This window comes from Pantherophis guttatus, chromosome 1, assembly GCF_059756535.1.
Source record: "Pantherophis guttatus breed Tessera chromosome 1, ASM5975653v1, whole genome shotgun sequence".
NCBI classification, from domain to species: Eukaryota; Metazoa; Chordata; class Lepidosauria; order Squamata; family Colubridae; genus Pantherophis; species Pantherophis guttatus.
In genome coordinates this window covers 203,294,109-203,318,049 of record NC_142063.1, presented here as the reverse complement: position 1 = coordinate 203,318,049, position 23,941 = coordinate 203,294,109, and the positions used below count along the sequence as shown (strand labels likewise).

Here is a 23,941-nt window from a genome sequence, read left to right as displayed (position 1 = left end):
CTGCAGTGATTCACTTAAATGATGCACTTAAAATGGAGCAAAACTCACTTAACAAATTTCTCACTTAGCAACATAAATTTTGGGCTCAATTGTGGTTGTAAGTCGAGGATTACCTGTATTGTACATTTTCTTTTGGTTGGGAATTATTTATGACCCTGTGTTCAGAAGTTTTACAAGAGGAACGAAAAGCAAACACTGCAGCTGCTATGCTATCACAGCCCAACGGATAAGGCTACCCATTAATATTTGTAGAATAAAGTTATGCCAAATGCTTCCTGCCAACAGACCCTAAAAAGGCATGGATTTTATCTCTAGGCTTTGTAATCAGGCAATATTCATTCAGAGAACAAGGCTTGAGCTGGAACCCTCATCTGAAAGTAGTTCTAGCTACAACCATTTTGCTTATGTCGTAAGTGAACCTTTGCAAACAAATTTACCAACATTTGTGCCTTGGATCTTAGCATGCCCCCTCCAAACAAAACATTCAGCATACAGGATGCCAGCACTGTACTATGATAACAGATTCCTTAGATGGCACCTCCATGTACATTCAGTTTAGGAATTAGATCAGGGATGGGTTCTAAATTTTTTTACTACCGGCTCTGTGGGCGTGGCTTGATGGTCATGTGACAAGTCTTTAGGATTTAGCAGAGGTACTGGTCTACCAGGCTTTTAACTGTTTGCAGAGCTTTACTGGTCTACCCATTTATTTTTGCAGGCACCGGCCTACTCATTTGTTTTTGGAGGCACCAGTCTACCACCAAACTGCCTTTTACCACTGATCAGCTGTAGGGCAGCCCTTTGAAGCCCCCCAGCAAGAGTTTAAACAGTTTTTTTCCTTATAGCCCATCAGCTGAGATTCAGGAGGCAGCAATAAATTGGGGGTGGGGCCAAATAAAATGTAAGAATAACGCAGGGTTGGGGAGTGGCAGAACCGATTTGGTGACGTCATATCGTCACCGCTACCGGCTCGGCAGAACCGGGCAGAACCCACCACTGAATTAGATGTGTTCAGATCTCAACCCACTCGGAAGGAACCGGCCTACGTTGTACTGATAGCATAGTTTAGGCTTACAGAAATGTAATTTAGGTCACAATGTTGTATTACTTAGGTGGAAATAAATTCCATTAGCCTGCCTAGAACTTTCCTCTAGGCCAAGGGAACCTAGCTCACATTCTGACATCCGTAAAGCCACCTGGTTTGGCTTCTCCCAGAGTATGTTTTTATGTCATGCTCTAGAGACCGAAGGCTGTTTTCTTTCTTTGTGTACAAGTCTCATCTGGCAACTGGAATACCAATCCATCCTCATCCATTGGCCAGATAAGGAGTTAATGCTCCAGTTCCTGCTTTGTCTTCTCTCCCCATTTTTTTCATATTGTTTTTAGATGATGAATCTTCAGGCAGCACTTTAGCTTTTCCAAGTGCTTTATGTATTGCAACATAACACGGTATATATCCTTAAGACGCTGGTCTGTAAAGTTCTCTTGAAACTGAACTGCACGTGTTTTGTACAGCATATATGTCTGTGCATGTATCTGTATGCACTGCCTGTGCATGTATCTATACATACATACATAAATGAAAGACTAATGCCATCTTTTTCTCTTCTAACTATGATGTCTTACAAGGTAAAAGTTGAGAAACCATAGGCTCAGTAAGCATGATGGCTATGATCCTGCAAAGCACCCAGTTGGCACTTAAACAGTGGCAAAGTATCAACATGAAGACTATAACAAAATGAAGGTAAATGAAGAATCACTAACACTGAAATAATTACTGGACTCTGAAACGAAATGTACTGTATAGACTACAGCAAGTGCTGCCTCTATGTCTCAGTCCATACTGTATACAGTTTCCATGAACATGATGATTCCGTGTGTGGTTTGTATGGGATGCTTTTCTCTCTCTACGCCTTTCCTCTTCATTATAAAAGAGAGTCTAATTCCTGCCAACAGAATAGACAGTGTTGTTCTCTCATGCCTCGGCCAATTGGCGACTCCTTTGAATCCCTATGAGGTTGGAGAGCTTTTCACAGTTCTCAAGTTTTATGGATTCGGCTTTCTGTTTCAGTCGCTCATCTCGGTATAGCTTGGCCAAGTTAGATAACTCTGATTCTGAAAGATGAAATGTATATTTCAGCCACACTTTCAGGAATTTTTTTTTCATATTTTATATTCATTTCAAAGCCTGACTTACGTTGTTTTGGTCAAAATGAAAAGCTACTTACACCCAGAAATATATATAATATAATTCTTAGATACAACTGGCAGAACAGCATCCATGAGTGCTGTAAAAAGTGTTAGAGAAATCTTTTGACACAGCTGGGGTATCAGAACCATAAACAACTATGTTTAAACAAATCCTTAACATCAAATACATAGATTTCATGTTGTCAGTAGGCAACAGCAGAATGAAATATCTGTATTTTTGCTATATATCATTTAGTCTTCTTGGCAGCTGAGCTGGTTATAGCTGATTCTTTGTTTGTTTGTTTTTAACCTAAATTTGAAAACAATGCAGGATGCTTGGGAAAAGAACAAAACTTACTTTGTTGTTTTTCTTTCCTGCAACTAGTTTGGACATGATCAATATAATCTTTCTCGATATGTTTTTCAAGTTCTTCAAGTTCTTCTCCATGATAATTATTTTCAAAGTGCTTATCCACGTAATAAGGCACCTGCAGGTTTTGTGTTTCTCTAACAACAGTGTGCCCTAGAGACCTGTGGTAGGAAATAAGTAGGAAATAGATTAATGCCTTCATTGCAAACCAGAAGTAGCTTTTTCCCTCAATTAATACTTCTGTTTAACATTTCCTGTGAACAAGGGGAATCACTGACATGCCCTAGGCAAAGGGTGGCTGATTATGACCAGGCCCATCTTCCAAGTAGTTCCAGCTATAAAACACCCGTTTCTGGTTTATTTTAAAACAGCTGTGTCCTGTAAACTGATCAGGACCACTACATCAAGCATCAAATAGCCAGAAAGAAAAATCAACTCCCTAAAACAAACTGTGAATTCCATCTCAAAATATCTTTTTGACCAGAAGAAGCTACTGTACTGTATTTACATCATGCGACTTGAATACAAAGCAGAAATGGTTGACCTGCAGCTCCAATACCTCAGTGAAGATTGAAGCTTTGATTCTGTTACCACAATAAAATATATTTCTTTGTTGTAATCCATTTATATAATCCTATAAGGTTCAGAATCCTCCATATATATCATGGTTTACACATAAAGAATACTACCCACAAGAATTACAGATTTTTCAGTTTTCCAGTAATTAAATATCATAAGATTTTTTTTTTACTTCATATCTCATTTCTGAAAGGCATAGGCGCACAATCTGGAACATGAAAACAAAATATGAGAAGATGCAACACTATGCTTTGGAAGAGTACTGATGTAATTTAGCATGATAAATCTCTTTGCTATCGATTTCATTTGTAATAATTTTCCTTTAAAAATTGTTTATCCTGGCTTCGTGCCCAATTCAGAAGGGCATACAATATTTTAAAATCCTATTATTGTAAAAATTACTACCAAAAAATACCGGGAAACAGATTCTGCAACATTGCTTAGAAGATTCTAAAACTTTTCTCCATTAATTCTGCCTCTGTTCTAAACAAGATACAGGTAGCCCTCGACTTATGACCAGTTGCTTAGCGACCGTTCAAAGTTCCAAAAGACCTCTCTAAGACTACTTACAACCTGGATTCAAAATTCTGATAGCCACCTCACACACACACACACACACACAGTCACATAATTGCATTTTGGGTGCTCAGCAACTGGCCCACACTTACACCTGTTTGCAGCATATGCTGCAGTCACGTGACTGTAATTTTACAACATTGTTTGGCCAGAAACCAGCATTTACTTCCAAGTTTCTGGCAAAAAAAAAAAAAAAAAAAAAGTGCATTACAGACGATGGTTTGGCTTACTGACTGTTGCATTCAGTTAATGATCACTGTAAAAAAGATCCTAAAATTGGGCCCAGTCACCTGGTGTCCATTTAATAATTGGCATGATTTACAACTGTAATTCCAAAATGAATTACGGTGATAAGTCAAGGACTGCCTGTACAGGGAAGGAACAATGCAGGACCATATAGAAGAAAGCATTTCTACAGGTGTCCTGGAGCTGTATCCTTGAAAAGATGTTCCTATCACAGATGAGCAAATGTCTGAATTCCAGCGTCTGTTTGGTGCTGTTTTTATTTGCTTTAAATGTAGCCTATAGCAGCTAACCACATTTCATATGCAACGAAGCAACCTTCCACAAACCAAGGTTCTTTGTGATATATTGAGATTACAACTCCCAAAATCCCTAAACTGCCATGTAATATTTGATACTCTTTTTTTAAAAAAAACGTTCTATTTCAAGTGGCTACTTACAAAGTAAGACTGGCTTTTTTTTTCTGATTAGTTTTTGTTTCAAATTGCCTGGTACAAAACCACAGAAAACAATTTAATCTTTTTCTATCCATCCTTTGGCATCAAAATATTTAATCTGAAAATGGATTTCTGTGAAGGCATTGTGGATCTTAATGTAATGTATTCAGATAATAAAAGAATAAAAAAGAAAATGCTCACGTTTTTAATGAAAACAATATTGCTTGTTATAGAGCCGTGATGGCGAACCTATGGCACGCATACCACAGGTGGCACGCGGAGCCATATTAGTGGGCACGCCAGCTCAGCTCTGGGGCGCATGCGCACGCCGGCCAGCTGATTTTCGGGCCTTCTGGGCCCACCTGAAGTAGGGAAACAGGCTGTTTCCTGCCTCTGGAGGGCCTGGGGGCGGGGTGGGGAAGTCCTGTTTTTCTTTCTTACCTGGCTCCAGATCCTCTCTGTGTATCTGGGAAGGGCGAAAACAGCCTTTCCCACTCCCTTGGAGGCCCTACGGAGGCTGAAAGGGCCCATTTCTCGACTCCCGGTGGGACAGGAAGTGACGTTTTTTCCTGTCCCCAGCCTCCAGAGACTCCTAGAGAGGCTCCTAGAGACTCTTAGAGAGGTTCTGGAGGCTGGGGATAGCAAAAAATGTCACTTCCTGTCCCACCGGGAGTTGGGAAATGGGCTGTTTCAAGCCTTTGGAAGGCCTCCGAGGGAGTGAGAAAGGCTGTTTCGCCCTTCCCAGATAAATAGAGAGGATCTGGAACCAGGTAAGAAAGAAAAACGGGCCTACCAGGCCATCATGTGCCAGGAGGGGGGGGAGGTGCGTGCGCATGCACGTGCGTGTGTGACCCTCCCCCACCCCCCCTCTCCTGGCACGCGATGGCAAAAAGGTTAGCCATCACTGCTATAAAGCTATAAGTCAAAGTAGTTTATAGGTTTAATGTCCCATCCTTCAAATAATTTGCAGCACGGAAATTAAGTTCTCTTTTCAAAAAAACTTTCAGCTTGGAATGTATAGCTATGGGTATGCATTTTCCAAGATAAAAAGCTTTTCAAATTAACTGCCATTTATATATAATGAAGTAGAGGCCTCTTTGAGCACCAAGATTAAACCTGCTGTTGGAAAGTTAGTGTCAAGAAGTAGCCTCTATTCTCCCAAGAGCGCAAAGAAACAGATCTAGACTTACGATTTAAAGAAGAGGCTGTAGGGTGGATTAGTAGCCATCAGCTGAGTTACTATTGATACAACTATTATAATAAAGACTGGCAGTAACTGGATAAATGCTGAGTAGGTATTCTGGAAATGAAAACTACAGTTAGTAAAGCATGTAAGAAATATATGGCGAAAATGGAAACTACAATGGTTAATAGAATCATCCCAGATAGGGCGCTCTGTTTTAATTTAGAACAAAAGCATCGGCAAAAAAGTAACATAAAAATTAATATTTAATCTTATGCCAAAATCTCTCGTGGTTTTCCATTTTAGAAGGCTTGTTTTGTTTGTGGATGCAAGTTAATTTGATGGCACCTTGGGGGGGGGGTGTCAATCTGGATTTTTAGATTTTTGACAATGATAAATAGATAAAATAAAATAGTATCTACAGTCATTAAGAGCTGGGCAGCTTACAAATTTTATTGTGGCTGGTCGTACAGTCAGCCAGATGTTTTAGACAGGATTTGGCATTTTTGTCCATCTGTTGAGTCCAAGGGAAGGTCCTTGGAATATTCTTATTTAAGAATATTAAATGTCAAATTGTTCCAAGTAAAGCTGCCTTTTGCAATTGACTTTGTCAGTGCCAATGGTATTCAAGTGGTGCTCCAGATGTTTAGAACAGTATCCAAGGTTCTTATTCTTATTAATCGCACAGTCAGCCCGATGTTCATACTGGGTTTGGCATTTTTGTCTACCTATCGAGTCCTTACCAAGGATCTGGGATAGGCAAATCTGGATGTTTGTCGATGTTACAGATATCGTCGCAGGATAGAAGCAGTTCCAAGTAAAGCCGCTTCTGCAATTGACTGATGGCAAATTTGTCAATGCCTACAGTGCTCCAGTTGTTTTGGGACTGCACCCAAAGCACCTATTACTATTGGTACTACCTTTGCTTGCCTTTGCTGTAGTCGTTCTATTTCTATTTGTAGGTCTTTGTATTTTGTTGTCTTCTCCAGTTCTTTCTCTTTTATTCTGCTGTCTCCAGGCACTGCCACATCCACTATCCAGACTTTTTTGTCTTTCTTATCGACAACTGTTAAGTCCGGGGTGTTATGTGGCAGGTGCCTGTCTGCCTGGATTCTGAAGTCCCAGAGCAATTTAACTTCTTCATCTTCTATGATTTTTTTTCTATTTTATGGTCCTACCAGTTCTTGCTTACAGGCAAATGATATTTCTTGCAGATTTTCCAATGTACCATTGTTGCTACTTTGTCATGATGCTGCTTGTAGTCAATCTGTGCAATCTTCTTGCAGCAGCTTACCAGGTGGTCCACTGTTTCTTTAGCTTCTTTGCATAGGTGGCACTTACTGTCTGTTGTTGTATTTCTAATTCTGGTTTTGTATACATTTGTCCTTAAGGCTTGGTCTTCTGCAGCCAGAATTAATCCCTCAGTCTCTTTCTTTAACTTTCCTGCTCTTAGCCATTGCCAGGTCTTGTTATTATCTGCATTCCCTGCTATTTTTGTAAATGTACTGGCCATGTAGTGCTTTGTCTTCCCATGATTCCATTCTGTTCTTCATTTGGTCTTTCTTGTAGGCCAGTTTGGTGTCTCCACTACTGCATCTTCTTCATTGTCCTTCAGATATTCTTCCAAAGCCCTTTTTTCTTCTTCAACTATCTGATGTACTTGCAACATTCCACGCCCACCTATTTGCCTTGGTAGGTAGAGTCTGTCAATGTTGCTGCGAGGATGAGGGTTCATTATTTGTCTGGTCTGGTCTGGTCTGGTCTGGTCTGGTCTGGTCTGGTCTGGTCTGGTCTGGTCTGGTCTGGTCTGATCTGGTCTGTCTGGTCTGTCTGTCTGTCTGTCTGTCTGTCTGTCTGTCTGTCTGTCTATCTATCTATCTATCTATCTATCTATCTATCTATCTATCTATCTATCGTTGTTATTCTGTTACTATCATTTCCTCCTTCTGCCTTGTACTCTTTAAATGTGTTCCAGAAAGTTTGGTAGCGGTTTGAAGTGGATTTGGTGCTAGGTTTACAATTATGGTAGTTCCTGTTCTAGCTCCTATTTTCTTTAGAAGAAAGAATAAAAACTGGAGATCTGGGAAGCAGAACCATTTAGAGTTTAGTCTAACTAATTCATTAAGAAATTCAAATTCAACGGAAGGTGTATTGTCACTGCATGACAGAGTTGGTCAATGTGCTATGCAAAGGACAGCTTGTTATTTAGTCAGAATATAACAAAGGAGAAGTTAGAAACTAAATATGGCCCATCTATAACAAAACAGCAAAGATTTTATTAATCAGCTCAGAGATTTAAATTACTTCTCATATTGAAAAAATAATTCAACATACTTCGTATTTTATGGTTAATTTCTCATCAGTGATATACTCAGCATTAACTGTATAACTTTGATAACTCTTTCATCCACTTACTGATGTTATATCTCTGAATCAATTGAAAAAAACGTTCACCAAAGGAAACACCATGCCGTTCAGTGGAATTTGTAGCCACATTTATATAAAACTATAAATCTGCAAATGCTTTCAAAATCTTTCTTTAAAAGGCAAGCTACAATTAAGATCCTTCTTAATTCATAAATATCACTTCACTTTAAAATAGTTCAAATATTTACTAATTACAAAAAAAATAAATAATCCCAAGCTTCCTTTTCTAGGGATAGGCAATAAATCAGCACTGTCTATGTATGATTATAATGTCTTCCCTTCCCTATGTACCTGTGGTCTAATTTCTTCCTCCTGTTCATCCTGGACCCATGTCCTCTCATGTCTGTTCCGCTGTGGATAACATGGGGGGTCCATTGAAGAATTGGAAAACATATGTATATTTCCTGTTGAAATAGCAATAGAACAAAGGTGCAATTTTTATCCCGTATTGCTTGTGTCATAAGAAACTATTTCATTTTATTTTTAAAAAGCTCATTTCAAACTTGCCTTTTTAAAAAATAAATGCAAGAGCTTTTTCAGTCCATTAAAAACAAGACACTTCCTATGCTGTTTTCATTTCATAGACTTTCAAAGGGCTGCATGTTATAGTAGTGGGAACATCTAATGAGCAGAATTCTACCTGTGGAACTTGGGATCAAACATTCATCAAACATGTAGTACTTGTCTTATTAAGGCAAAAAAAGGAATACTGTAGAATTGCATGATTTTCCCGTTTCTGGTGATATTACATCTGCATACTGCCAAAACTGAAGAAGTAAAGCAATAAAACTAAATCGGTAACCCTCATATCGCTCACCTACATAGTGATTTTGTCATAAATTAGATTTCTCAGAACTGCAGTACAAATCAGTTTAATAACATTCCTATAAAGCAGAGCACCCTTCTCAAACAAGCTGTCCAGAGTCATTGACTGAGATGGGCGGCCATAAAAATTGAAAGAACAAACAAACAAATAAATATGTGCCTAAAAATGTATTGATTGCATTCCACAATTCTTTACTATTAGTTAGGAAAAAATGAAAATTTTAACTTAACAAAGTGTAAACCCAATAAATGTACTGTGGTATTCAGAGTAGGATAAGCCTAAATAATTGAGAAAAGCTATTTTATGTTTCCTACCCGACAGAACTACGTGTAATGACATGGTCTAGTTGAAATAGCATTGTATCTTGTTAAGTAGCCATATACGCAGCACTTTTAAAGAAAATATAGCTAATTGGTTTCTGAAGTTCTTTGGAAACTTCAGTCATCAAAACCATATCTGGAGCTTCATCAGCAATTAAAGGCCCCATGAAGCAGGGGACAGAGTCTCGTACAGATGACTGAACAGTACCTTTCATTGCACTTTAAAGCACAGCTTAAAAAAAAATGTACCTGTTGGGAAATTCCCTCCGAAAAACATATTAAATATTTCTTCTGGCGTTATATCTGCTTCAAATTCTCTGTAATAGTTATAGTGGTTGGGCACATTGGTATAAAAAGTATCTTCCCTTTCTCCAAACTGATCATACTGTAATCTCTTTTCAGGGTTGCTCAAAACTGCAAAAGCTGTGCCTATTGCTGTAGAGTGGAAGAGAAAAATAAAGAAAACCAATCAAAAAAGAAACCCTGATGAAATACATAACCATATTATAGAAGTAACTCCGACAAAACATCTTTTTGTTTCACATACAGCAGAAATGTCTAATGTTTGTATTCTATTATTTGACTATTGGGAAATGGTAATGGTAGAAGAAATAACGTGGAAGAACAGGAGAAAGATAACCAAGTCAATGATTAGATAAAAGAAACCTGACTCCTGGGCAAAAATGTAATTTGAGAAAGTGTCTTAGATATGAACCACTCTAGTTTTCATGAAGATTGTACCCTAGCATGACATGAACTCCTTTATAGGCAAGTCATTCCAATATTATTTTGTATTCATTTCACATCCTTCCTGGTAGTAACTATTATTGTACTTAATACACATTCTCTTTGGAATGAGATCTGAATATAGTGCTTGCTTTACTGTTTTCTTAATTATGTATTGCCTGCCATCACACAGCCACCTTTAGTGTCCAATGGGAACAGAAATATGGAATTTCAAATCACCATATGATCTAGATTAGGATTCAGACTAACCTGACAAGTTACATCAATCACTGACATCAAATGCTTACAAAGAATTGTATGTAAGGAATATCCAAGTAGCAACTATTTCCTAAGAGGTGGCAACATTAGAATCTTTCTTAGTGTTTCACTTAGAATTATACAATACTACAATTGTATGTAGGAACATGTTCTAAAAATATCTTCCTGTTAGCCAACACAGCACTGGAAGATCTTCAAAGTTTGTTGTGGTCCCTGTCAAGTTGTTTCACCTACCTTTGAATGCATCTGTTGCTCCTGGAGCACAATTCTTGTCAGGATGAAATTTAAGAGCAAGTTTTCGGTAAGCTTTCTTTAGTTCTTCATCTTTCGCATCTCTTCCTACGCCTAGAATTTCATAGTAATTCTTACTCTCCTTTATTCTACAAAACAAGCACAATTCTTTAATTTTTTAACTTTTTGCCAAATACTATTACAGATTCTTATTAATGCTAAAGCATACCTTCCAACCTAGTAAGGTGCTTTTCTAATTTTGTTATACTTTGCAGATTTGCTTCACTGATAGAAAAAGTTTCAGCTGCTCTTGGGCATCGAGTGCAATCCAAGTTAAACTTACATAATGAAACCTGTGTTGCACTATTGGGATGCCAGTTCCAGTGCTTTTGTACATCTGTTGTCACATATGTAAGGGGTTGAGTTTGGGTCACAACACTGCTTTCATAATTCTGACAAAAGCCTCTGATCCTACAGATGTTTGAGCGAGAACACTTGTCCTATGCTTACTGGATTGCCTAGCAACTTTTGGTATAATTAAGCAAAATATATTTCTGTAGTCACTGAGCCAATTGAAATCTCACACTCAGAACTTGACAACTACTATTCTTCTGACAGTAAATAGGTGGGATCTTCTTAGCATTTTACAGTATCCCCATGTTATTCAAAACTGGCATAGCTTCTGTACAATATATAAGATATGGACGGCTCCATTCCAAATGAAACAGAGGATTTCATTTCTTTGGTAAGCCATTATCTGAAGTCAGTAATGAATTATTTAATTGAAATTCTGTGTATACAAGATAACATGCCCAGTGTGAACAGAACATCCCAAATCAGGAGCTCTCCAAATGTCTTGTTCCACAATTTTCATAATTCCTAGATTTATTTAATTTAACAATTCCTAAATAATAAGACACACAGCTCAATCTATTTGGTGGGCACCAGATTTGGGAAAACAGAGATTAGTTTTATAAATTTATTAATTAAACAGGTTGCAAGCCTTACAAGTATGAATATATTCTAATTAGGCAAGTTCCTATTTACCTTTGAACTCCAAGTAACTGTTCCTTGGTGTAGGTCATGCTGCCTTCTCCAAATGTTGACTGGCTTCTTCCACTGTCACACATACGTTCCTTTTTCATTCTTATACAGTCACTACAGCCACAGCAATCAAAATTGTTTCTTACTTCCTCCAATGGACATGGATTTCTTCTCAGCTCATCAATTAATGCTGAAACAATGACAGCCTTCCTATGTATGTATATTTACCAAAGTGGATCACAAATGACATACTTCAAAATACCCATGCACAGCTATCTATATCTATATCTATATCTATATCAATATCTATCTATCCTATTTTATCTTGAGTCATTAACTTATAAAATACATACAAAAATGCACAACAAAACTGGAAGTCCGTTAAAATCATGATACATCCATCTCTCCACATCTTTGCTTAAATCTAAAGCTTTAAAACTTTGCAATGATTTTTTTCAGGAAAGCTAATTACGAAGAATATTAAAAAGATACACTTTGAAATGATAATAAGCAAGGATGGTAATTCAGCAGTTCTTAAGAAACCATCACATAAGGTTTGGAAGCAGTTCACACACATCTCTTGGTGTGTGAATTTTGTTGGAAACCTAAGTTCTTCCTATGGTTCAGAAGGACAAGTTATTACAGTAAATTTCAATTCATTTCTAACATGTGGTCCAACAGCGATGCTGGCCCACCAAATATTTTCATTAGTAATGTAGATTTAAAAAACTCATGCAAACCTATTTTTATGCTGTATTTCTAGCCGCCCTGCATGTACATCCAGTGTTCTGTCTACAATTAAGTGCAAGATTTTCCTTAAAGTTCTACGTAGTTGCATAAATTGCAATACCTTGGGTATATGTCCTTGCCCGAACTGCACAATAGGTTAAAAATCCCCCCCAGAGTTCAAAACTTTTTTTCCCCTCATTCTTTTGCATTCTACAATCTATCCGTGGTTCCTCAGAACTAAAAGCTAACTTCCATTCTCAAATCTCATCCAAGCAACACTTCTTCCTGTTTTTACCTAGCTGCATTACCCTGCTGGCCTCTGCTCCTCCTGTCACCTGAGACATATCAAAGCGCAGGTATGTTTATCTGCTGCAAGAAAAAAAAATGCTTTTCCAAGGTGATTGATTTTTAAACAGCAGCACAAACTGACGCAATCCACGTGTGTGAATGATTTTGGCTTTCACTGGTAAACACATACACACACAAATTGAAAAGATCACGCAGGCAAGAGGAAGGAAGACATTTATACCTTTCTATGCAAACTCACAAACTTTGCAAGTTCAATATTTTTTTTTATACCCTTTATCTGTCAATAGAAGCATCGCCTTCCTAAAGCGCTCTCCGTTTCCTTTCTTCCAACTTGCATTTCTCATTTGAAAAGTGCCCCCGTATCCATCTCTCTGGTTTAAAAAGCTGGAGCCACAATATGGGATTTGGTCAGTCGGTGATGTCTCACAAGAAGGCTCTCCTCTCTGGGTAACCGGAGCACCGATGTCCCTTAATAAGATTTAAGCCCCCAATTCGGCCCTTTCCCCCGGCTGTGGCCCGCGTCATCGGCGCAGAGCCTTACCTTCGGCCCAGCGATCCCCGGGGCTCAGTCCTGCCATTTTCCCATCTGGTGGGAAGGAAGGATCCACCGAGCAGCCGGGAGGGTCACGTGAACGCGAGCACAGTGCAGCCTGGGTAACGTAGTCCTCGCGTGTTCGGCAGCTGCCCCGGCCCCCTCTCTCCCTCCCTCCCTCCCTCCCGCCAGGGCCCAGCGCTTTTGGCGGGAAAAGAAGCGGTTGCCCGGTTGTGAAAAGCCGCGCGAGCTGCAAGTGGGAGGGGGGGAGGAAGGGCGGGCTCGCGCGCTCCGTCTTTATAACTCGCAAGCGCGCGGTCTCTTCCGAAACCGAGCCGTCATTTTTCTCTCTCCGGAGTTTCTAGAAGTCAAACCACCGCAGGGTTTTTTTTTTTTACCAGGGAGATGAGAGCGCTAGAGCGGCACACCCCCTTTTTTTGGCGCCCATAGAGAAGCGTCGTGAAGAGAGCCCTTTGCTTCCACATCCGAAGGGAGAAGAAGGGAAAATACAAGAATGCTATCATTTGTGGGTCGGTTCCGCCGCTCGGAGGGAGCGCTCCTTTTCTCTTGCTGCGGTTAAAGCACGCAGAAGCATGAAGGCCTTTTATATTCCACGAGGTAGACAAAAGATTCAGGTCTGACTACGACTTTCAATGGCCGCGAAGGCGGTCAGGTCTGGGGTCACCTTTATGGGGAAAGTCCTCCGGGCGGTTTTTAGTACTAAAGAAAAACCCGGAGGAGATGAAATTCCAACTGCTAGGCCAGAAGCACCCGCCATGACGTACTTTCAAATGCCTTTACGTTTGGCATTGACGTTTTACTGAGGGGCCCTTGGCGCTCTCTGAGCTGGCTTGTTTTCTTGCAGACGTTTCATTACCCCAAACTAGGTAACGTCAAACTAAGATGTTACGAAGTTTGGGTAACGTAACGTCTGCAAGAAAACAAGCCAGCTCAGAGACCCCCCAAGGATCCCTCATTTTAACCCTAAACTACAAATATTCTCCTTTATTGATTGACAGTCTACGTCAGAAGCCTGCGCAGCAACTTCCGGCGCTTCACTTTGTGCCGGAAGTGGTAGAAAAAAAGGGAGGAAAAAAGAGGGTTGGTCACGCAGGCGCAATCGCAGCGATTTGGGCCGGCTCTTCCCCTCCCCCCCTCTATTCCCCCCGCCCCTCCGGTTGGCCTCCGCGGCGAACAGGAGCAGCGGGCGGCCGCCGTCGGGTGGTCTCCGCTCTCGGAGCGAGCCACGCTCCTCTTTTTCCTCCCCGTGTGGCTCGACTTTTAGGCCCGGGAGGACGGACTCCCCCCTCGCACTCTCCCCCCCTCTCCGCCCAGGGCGGCGGCGGCGGCGGAAGCGACGGCGGGAGCGGCGGCGGGGAGGAGTAGGCCGGGTGCGCAGGGAACAGGTGAGTCACGGCGCCCGGGAGGAGGAGAGCGCGGCGGCGGGAAGGCGCTTCGCTCCACCACTCCCCGCCTCAGGAAGGCTCCCCCCCCCTCCCGTGGCTGGGGGTGGGGGAGAGAGAGAGAGAGAATAAAACCTCCGTGATTAATTCTGTGTGACGTTAGTGTGTAGAGATACATACATCGATGGACGAAAATGGTAGAAAGCATGTGGCTTATATTCCTTACAAATTGGGTGGAGGGATGTTTGTCCAGATGTTGGATGTTAACTCCCAAGCAGCCTTCAAAGCAGCAATGATGAGCGTTTCATTCCAACCTCTGGAGTCCCATTTTGCTGATCTCTGTCCTACTCCATAGCGTCTTATGTTTCCTATAAAATGTCTCTTATACCACCCTCCACTTCACTATGAATGGAAATGAGTTCCCTATGATTATTGTACAGATAAGTTTGAAAGTTGCAGATTATCAGGACATCTGGGTAAGCGGAGTACAAAGGCCTGGAACTGGGCTGGAGAGACTTGCTGGGGCCAGTGTGAGGATGGGAGGAGGACTCTTTTTAGTTTTGCAGTGACCCTCGACCCTTAAAGGCTGAATTATCTGTGAACAGGTGCAGCTTTGCTGCTGCTTTTTTTTTCTTCCTTCCCCTTTCCTTTGACCCTTTACAAAGTGCTCTGTCCTAAATCTCATGGTTGCCTGTTTGGGAAAGGCATTGTCAAATGTTTTGGATGAGATTGGTTCTGATTTTGTATCTCCTGGTTGCAGTGAAAGGCGGAATACAAATTTGGGCCAGAATACTTCAGATCTGGCAGCTTTTTTAGTTACAGCTTTTTTCGCTATGTTTCTGTATACAGGTAGTCCTCGATTTACAGCAGTTCATTTAGTGACCATTTGAAGTTACAATGACACTAAAATAGTGACTTATGACCATTTTTCACACTTGTGACCATTGCAGCATCCCAGGGGTCATGTGATTTACATTCAGATGCTTGACAACTGACTCATATTTATAACAGTTGCAGTGTTCAGGAGTCATTTTACAATCTTCTGACAAGCAAAGTCATTTAACAACCACATTACTAATTGAACAACTGCAGTCATTCACATAACAAATGTGGCAAGAAAAGTCATAAAATTTGACAAGTTTGCTTAACAAATTTTTCACTTAACAACATACATTTTGGGCTCAATTGTAGTCATAAATTGAGGACTACCTGTAATTGTTTTTAAAATATGAGAGCTGTGTTAGGTTAATGGTCAGGTCCATTGTTCGTCTTAGTCAGGTTGGCAGATGATTGGGGACCTGAGAATTATCTATGAAGAAGATAGCTTTTAAAAAATCATTTGCATATATTTAATGTACAACACTTTGTGTAAATTTCTTACAAAGAAATAGGATCACTAAAAAGCTTGCACTTCAGCTTACTGAATTTGGAAGGGAGCGCAGCTGATTTCAGTGGGAGATATTTCTCAGTTTTAGTGCTCTGGAAAATGGTGTCATTGTACTGTTTTTAATTCTACCTGCCATCATGTCTTCTTGCTTATACAGTTATGATTTCCTATTTTAGAAAGACTGGGTGGAAACTGGCATGTTTTAATGTTTATGCAGAAAACTAAAAATGTTCACTTTTATTAGAGTCATTTATACTGACTTAACTATGGTCTGACTTAACTATGGCTCCTTGGAAGAACATTTCCACAAGTTGCAAAAAATTGTAGGGTTATATATTCTTGTGCATATGAGACTTTCTTTCAAATAACTGCATGGATTGCATCTTAAACCAGTTGACCATATTTATCAACTATAGAAACAAGTGTAGGCTTGCTTCTACTTTGTGCCATTTTCTCTACAAGGTCAACCATGTTTTAGCTTACTGATTTTTGTTTTTAAATTTGTGATTTGTTTTGGAAAAAGTGTTTTGGACTTGTTTTGTATTATACTTATTGCAATAATTAGATACAATTATTGTATTATTATAAAAAGTGTTTTGTAATAATGTCAGATTTCAATTATTTGTTCCAGTATTTTAGTTGGAATAATAACAAAGCTTTTATTACTGAATATCTATGTATGTTAAGCAGACATTCACTACCTACAGAATATTACAATGAAAAGCATTTAGTCTGTGTTCCTGTCCTTTTCATTGCTATCAATGAAGTGCAGATTGTCAAGTTTAACTTTAAATATATGGGTTGACCTGATGATGTAGTTTAACTGTTGAAAAGGTGGTTTTAAAATTAATATCATTTACTGTTGGTAGTATGAAAATGCATGCTTTAGGGCAGTTGTAGTTTTCAGTTTCGAGCATACAATATAAGAGTGACAGTGATCACGTTGATGGAAAGTAGAGAAACTGAGTACCTGAATTCTTAAAAATTAGGTAATGATGCTGATATGTATCTGGTTATATCCATAATATACACTTAATTACATTTAACTTTTATAGCATGCATTATTTTTGGAATTGCATGTTTAAGACAGCAGATGAATTCAATGATTTTTTTAAAAATTTGATGTTTCTGAGGAACTAGTTATCAATTTATTGGATTGTAATTCTAGCAAATTAGCAAGTACAGTAAATTGAACTTTTTTCATGTTCTTTGTTTACATTAAATTCAAATTTAGACCCAGTTTTTTTTTAAAATATAGATCGGTTTAATTTAAAAAGGCACCGTAATTTAGATTTAGCAAAATTATATTTTTAAAGATATTGAACAGGGTATCCATTATCCCTTGTATTCACTTTAATTATAGAAACATTAGCAGCCACCCTGCTAGTAAACAATTAGTTGTGATTGTAAGCCGCCCGGAGTTACCTTATTTATTTATATATAAATAAATAAATATGCAAATGTATTCAGGAAAGTTTATTAAATGTATTTGAACATGGCATGTTTCTTAATCCCCCTAATACAGCACAAGAAGAAATGTGAAGTTTTATGAGGCTGTCAGGCTTAATGGTTAATTTAAAAAATCTTAGTAAACCTGCATTCACATGATATCAAAAATGTTAGGAAATATTTTAGATAAAGCTTTAAATACTTAGGAGCATATGTATCCAAACAATTTTTAAATCAAGATAAATGTTACTTTATTAGCATGGATTATTCTATGTAAATATTAATACAAAAATCTGATTTTGAACCAATGTAAAACTGGAATAATAATTAGATAAATTACAAAGGAAGTTAGTGCCAGATTTAGCTAATGGCTACCTTTGGAATTTGGAGAAATTAATTTTTACTTACTCACCTCAACTTAAAAACATGCTTTCTGAAGTTTGTAAGTACTAGTTACAAATAAAAATAAGGAACTTTGTTTGTTGAAAGTAGAATGGGAGATGTAAATCCTGAATAATTAATATGGCTATCTTTAAGGTTGCCAAAGAGGATATGTTAATACATTAGAAAAATTATATCTCATAGTTTTACATTTTTCTGTTTAATCCCAGAAAAGTATTTTACAAACAGATGTTTGATTTTTTTTCTTCGCTAGTGGTCTTTAACAATTTTAAAATCTTAGGCAATGTTTTTGATGAAATAGATGTTCTAACTAAAATAAAATGATTGAATGCTTTCCAAGATCAAGTTTGTTACATATATTCAATCATCAGAATAAAATATCAGTAAACAAGAAATAATACAAATTATTTTTTAATGTTGCAATTACTCAAACTATTTCTATTCATATATGACTCAGGATGATCAAGTCAATAGCTGTGTTTGGAAAGGTTCTAAGAAAAACTTACCTACTGGACAAACAAAGCAGAAAAGTCTACATGAGAAATTGTATGACTCTTAATGCTGCAGAGACCCACATTTATAATGCAAGTTGTATTTTGGGATGCATGTGGGCTATATTTGACAGGAGTTCCTTAGAGTAGTTGGTTTTTTTTTCTCTTGGGTTCATGTAGCTGTCTTTGTAACTGGCCATGATATGAGAAGATATGTGTGTAGATTAAGGTGTTCTAATAGCATGACCAAATGTTGTGCTTTTTGATTCCCCATCTCTGCGCTGTCCCAAGGACTTTAGCTCTTACAGAAAAATAAATACTAATCTTTAAACATGTATTGGGATTTGTGTAAATGATACATGTATAATGGGGATGTGTAAATTATATCATCTTGGATGCATAAATAACACCTTCAGTAAAATAAAAACATGCATATTTCTATGTCTATGCTTTTTTTTGCTTAAATATAAATTTAAGGAAGCAAACATTATTATGAAAAATGGTAACTTTTGATAGAGCTAAGTAAAACTGATAGTTCCATTTATTATTACATTTCCTCAATCAAATATTTCACTGCAATTACTTTAGCTTGTTAAGTTTTTTTTTTACTTATATGCAATTCATGAAATTGGTATATATTTTCAATATTGTTTACTAAATTTAAAGTAGACATGAAGCAGATCACTAACAATTTAAGGGAGAAGAAGAATATCTGACTTTGCAGTGCTGACCACAAGCAAGCTTTAGTGTTTTACATAGATAAAATTTGTGTTGGTCTGTGGTCTGAATTGTCTTGCTGATTAAGGTGAAAATAATTGTGGGAGGCAAGAAATAGGAATAGAATTGTTCACTGAAATTCATCTAAAACTTCCAGATAAGGTGTTAAATTAGTTGCCTCTCTTTTCTATTGTACCAGTGTTATTTCATTTAATATTCGATCTGAAGATAATAATGACATATTAAGTAGCCAGTTAATTCACTCTGATGTCATTGAGGACAATTCTCTTATTCATAAGCTAATAATTTTTGAAGTTTGATAATCTTGTTGCATTTCTTGAAAAATTGTCAAGGAAATAGTGCTGCTCCCCCTTAAATACTTTTTCCATTGTCCAGTTTGCTATGAACTCATGATTGCCTGCAATCACTTGCTATCATGGGAATGTCAAATAATTTTTCAAGCTATACTCCAAAACTCCTGGAGAGAAATGCAGCTGAATCATGCACATCCATTCATTAATCAATAGGAAGCAATACAGTAGTTCATGTTTTAACTTTCATGAGAAGAACGTCTTACCACTTCTTTGGGAAATCACATGTTTGCTAAATAAAGGTAAATGCTTCAGTTTACCTCCAAATTACATTCTTAACTCCTAGGATCGTATGTAAATTTCTTGCAGCAAAATTGTTTATTCCCCACTTAATTCTTTTCATATAAGCTTTAATATTGTTAAGTTTGTTGAGATATAATTAATATAAGTATATAAAATATAAGTATTTTTCTTTATCACTTCTTTATCCCAATTTAAGAAATTCTTTTTCCCTGTCTCCTTTGAAGAGTAATAACTGAAATTTATTACAGTTATGGGGGTAGTCTTTTTCTTCTTTCTCCACACAGACACTTGAAAGTAATAGAATTAAATTATATATGGTGAGGACCTGTGTAGATATAATATCATCTCTTTCCTGCTGTACTCTTTTTTTACCCAAAAATCTTTAGGGACTTTAGAATTGAAGACTTGAAGAACACTTCTTTCTATAGTGTTGTATTGAATTGAGCCTCAATCTCTGTTTATTGCAGTATTGCAAATTTTAAGATAGAAAATCTAGTTTACATTATAACTAAATTTTATACTGATTCCATTTGTTATATATTACAGTAATTGAGTCAAATGATTATTTTGATAATGTAATATTCTTTCCCTTCAAGGTGTGTATTTGTGCTGATTTTATTTATTCTGATGCTAGAAATACCTTCAAATTGAGACATATGGTTTGCAAAAATTTCAGGTTTTCTAATTTTTCAAATCATATATCATATGCAAAGTATGTTAAGCCAAATCTAATTTTTTAAAAAAAAAACTGGTTAATTTTAGGGATTATCTAATGTGGGAAGCAGTGGATCTCTTAATTTTGTAGCACAGTGCTTCTCACTTTCCTGCCTTTAGGCATATTGAATAACAGTTCCTAAAATGCCTAATTGCTGTGTACCATTTTTGCTAGAAGTTCCTAGTATAGTCCAACATTTAGCAGACAACAGAATTAAAGCATTACTTTAACTAGTGATCAAGGTAATTCCTTTAGTAAGAGTTGTTGCTCACCTTTAATAAAAATACAAAATAAAAACACAGCTTAAAACAAGAAAGGTTCAGAACATATTAGGCTTTCACGTGGTTTTCACATAGTGCTTATAGGATATATCTGAACACTTTTTTACTGGATTTGTCATTTATTCTCTGGGTGGGATTTAGCCGTGATTCTTTGTATTTATCCTCTAAAATGTTGCTAGCATGATCACATATTTTAAAACTTAACTTAAAAGAAATTTCCTAGTTTATTTCAGTAGCACAGTAGCTTTGATTTCCAGCTGAGGTTGATTTATATTATAAATGAAAAATTCATTGATGTTTTAAAGAGCATGTATTATAATAGAGGTCCTCAAGAGGAAAGCAGCTTGCACCTATCTTCCCTCTCCTCTTTTTTATTTGCATCTCATAAAAAACCCAGGGTGAAGGACATTCAATAATGGTGGAATTGCTCAAAACTGAAGAAGAGAACTTGGAGAAATTCCACATTTTCCTAGATTTGGAACAGTTTCTTCATCCTGCATAAAGTACATATCATTGAAATCTTGTACAATGTGCCTAATGTTGTTCTATCCTCCTGATCTGTCATGAGAAATTTTGGGGACAGTACAATGAGTTAGACAAGAAAAAGGAGAAAGAAAGCGATAATTTGCATGGGCTGCCTTCCTCTGAGTGAGGTATCTTCAAGTTTGTAACTATTGGATTGATTACAGTCCAACACTCTATATCATTTATAAGAATATTTTGGGGTTTTTTCCCTAGTACTTCTATTTTCTACTGCAAATAAAGCTTTCTTTTAGAGGAATACACTTCCCCCCCCCCATTTGATTTTAGAACCTCATGGATATATTATTTCAGATAATAGCCAGAGATGGATAAGGTAGCTGAAAGATAGTATAAAGATGGATTCCTCATCTTGGAATGTTCACTAATGAATTGATTAAAATAATTCCTTTCAAATAAAATTCTGTATTTGCTACTTGATTAATTTCTACAGAAAGTTCTGACAATTAATAGCATTAACTAATTTTCCCCCCTATGAGTTCAGTTGCATAGTTCAACCTGAGAATTTTACAGTGTTGCTTTTTTTTTTGGTTGAAGTAGTACAAAATGTCAAAAATTAGAAGGAAGGTCACAGTGGAAAATACCAAGACCATATCTGATAGCACATCAAGAAGACCCAGTGTGTTTGAAAGACTTGGACCCAGCACTGGAAGTTCTGCAGAGGTGAGTCAAAAAGTATTCTTCATTCTTAATGTGACACTCTCATAAACCAGATATTATGGCAGCGAATGCTTTTCTCTTTTCTTTCTAATACAGTAAGTCACCTTATTGGTTTAATGGGAATGCTATAAACCTATAAAGACTTTCTTATCTTAGACTGATACATTATGAACTCTTACGTTGTTTCAAATGGGATAAGATGAAGAGGAACATCTTTGTTCAGTACTTGTTCCTGATTGAATAAATGTTTGTGTCCATAGTCTAAAACATACTCGATTTTGAAAAATAATCCCCTCTTGAAGAAGTGATTCTGTTAGCTTGTTTCTGCTGATGTTGAGCCTTTATGTAACGGGGTTGCTTTTAATATTTGAAGCCATCAGGATAACTTTCTTTGATGCAGTGCACCATGTTTAACCTGCTGACAGCTGATTATTCAATTATTCAATTAGAATGCTGCATTTGGATATTATCTATTTTCAACTCTGATTCTCTAGGTCCAAATCCACCCATATTCTGCAGAATGAAGCATGTGGATGGATGAATTGTTTACAACCAGTTTCATTGTATATATGATGTACAATGACAATAAAGGCTATACTAAAATGTTTAGCTAAAAACAGGACAAATTCCAATATTTGAATGCATGCTTCACATTTTTGGTGATACATGTCTTGCTCATGGTCTTTATCTTTTAGTTGTGGGTGAGAAGAGATCTTAGTTCATGTCAATATATCTTGAAATGACTTCTGTTATCCAACATCTGGTAATGAGCACTGTCAGATTTGGCACTAAATTATTGTTTGGTTAGAATGATATGTGGAATTATTTGTTCTATGAGTCTTCACACGAGCAGTATTCCAATATTAGTTTGAAATTCACCCGGTAATGTCTGTCTCTTAGACACAGTGCCGTAACTGGTTGAAGACTGGCAACTGCCTCTATGGGAACACATGTAGATTCGTACATGGCCCTTCACCACGAGGTAAAGGCTTTAGCAGCAGTTACCGAAGGTAAATGAAGAACTCAGCTTCACATTCAAATGCTTTTTCAAGCTGTTTTCTTGTCATCTTAAAAAAAATATAATGCAATGATATGCCTTATAAAGAATATAATTATTCTGGAAATATTGCTATTCCCTCACTTTTTGAGTGTTGATTCTGAAACTCAAAATATTTTTGTTATTATTTAATTTCTCTTTAATAAATTTACCAATGATAATCAGAAGTGAAAATGAAATTATTGCAGTTTTGTTTTGCTCAAATTCTCTCTAGTAAGTGATTAAGACAACACTAACTTCTCAATCTCTCTTCATAAGAATTTACACCTGGCAGTGTGATCAGTAAATATGCTTTCACACTTTTATGACAAAATTATTTTTCTAGTTGTCAGTATAAAACAAAAATGATATACATGAGAAGTTTATTTTCATTATTACCTCATGAAGAGCTTTAGTCTTTACATGTATTTACAACATATAGTGTTTTGTTTAGCTAAAATGTATGTATGTAGCCTGGAATCCAATTAATTCTTTCCCCTAACAGATTTGCATCAGGTGAGATGGAACAGTAGCTACCGTATTTTTCTGAGTATAAGACACACCCTTTTACCCTCAAAAAGAGTGTGAAAATCTGGGTGCATCTTATAGTCTGAATGTAGTCCTACCCAGCCTCTGAAACCTCTGTTTGAGAGGCTGAAAAAAAAGCCTCTGAAATGGAGGTTTGAGAGGCTGAAAAAAAAAGCAAGGTGCAGAGCTCACAACCAACAAACCTGTTGCTAAAGTTCATCTCTGGGAACAGCTGTTTTGGGAGTATTCCGGGAGGCCGATTCACCCCCAATCAGCTTTTTTCTTAATTTCCTCCCCAGAAGCTAAGGTGCGTCTTATACTCTGGTGCGTCTTATAGTCTGAAAAATACGGTATTTTTTTCTGTCTCCTATACTTTTCCATGCATTTTCTAAGTTTGTTCATGGGAACAGGGATTGCAAGACAGATTTTGAGGTATGAAAAAGTAGTTTATAAAAACGAGACTGTAATCCTATAAACAATTGTCTGCAAATAAGTCACATTGCATTCAAGGGGCTTATTTCTGGAATGCACTGCCAATCGTTGCTGAGAAATGCAGGAAAGGAAATGCAGGAAAAACAGGGAAGGAATTTGAATTATTATGTGGAATGGCAAACATTTCATTTCTGATTTTCATATTAAAGTGGAATTACAATTGTGAATTTATGTTTTATAAATTATGGTTTAGATTGGTTTAGAATACAAAATGTATTAAGCAGC

At 37.3% G+C, this 23,941-nt stretch overlaps 2 protein-coding genes across 22 annotated transcripts in view; one reads left to right on the top strand and one right to left on the bottom strand.

Annotated features, from left to right (window-relative positions):
- Window positions 1-1,408: 1,408 nt before the first annotated feature.
- Window positions 1,409-13,134, bottom strand: DNAJC18 (DnaJ heat shock protein family (Hsp40) member C18). 2 transcript variants are annotated; one of them, XM_034432270.2, is made up of 8 exons: window positions 13,011-13,134; window positions 11,435-11,621; window positions 10,391-10,536; window positions 9,401-9,586; window positions 8,297-8,409; window positions 5,586-5,695; window positions 2,549-2,721; window positions 1,409-2,115 (listed from the first exon to the last, which is right to left on the bottom strand). In XM_034432270.2, exons 1-8 carry the CDS (start codon window positions 13,045-13,047, stop codon window positions 1,976-1,978), a joined length of 1,092 nt encoding a protein of 363 aa, XP_034288161.2. In that variant the 5' UTR covers window positions 13,048-13,134; the 3' UTR covers window positions 1,409-1,975. The 2 variants fall into 2 exon arrangements, with proteins under 2 accessions (XP_034288161.2, XP_034288162.2); XM_034432271.3 differs by lacking the exon at window positions 13,011-13,134 and adding an exon at window positions 12,740-12,945.
- A 142-nt stretch (window positions 13,135-13,276) lies between these two features.
- Window positions 13,277-23,941, top strand: part of ZC3H13 (zinc finger CCCH-type containing 13) — a 52,337-nt gene continuing 41,672 nt past the window's right edge. For 3 of the 20 annotated variants that reach the window (XM_087886654.1, XM_034432264.3, XM_034432258.3), the window contains exons 1-3: window positions 14,105-14,407; window positions 21,538-21,663; window positions 22,561-22,670. In XM_087886654.1, coding sequence (XP_087742780.1) covers window positions 21,547-21,663; window positions 22,561-22,670 — 227 coding nt within the window. In that variant the 5' untranslated portion in view covers window positions 14,105-14,407; window positions 21,538-21,546. Of the gene's footprint in view, window positions 13,620-14,048; window positions 14,408-21,537; window positions 21,664-22,560; window positions 22,671-23,941 lie in introns of those variants that run through there. The other 17 variants (XM_087886665.1, XM_087886645.1, XM_087886662.1 and 14 more) reach the window with 16 other exon arrangements.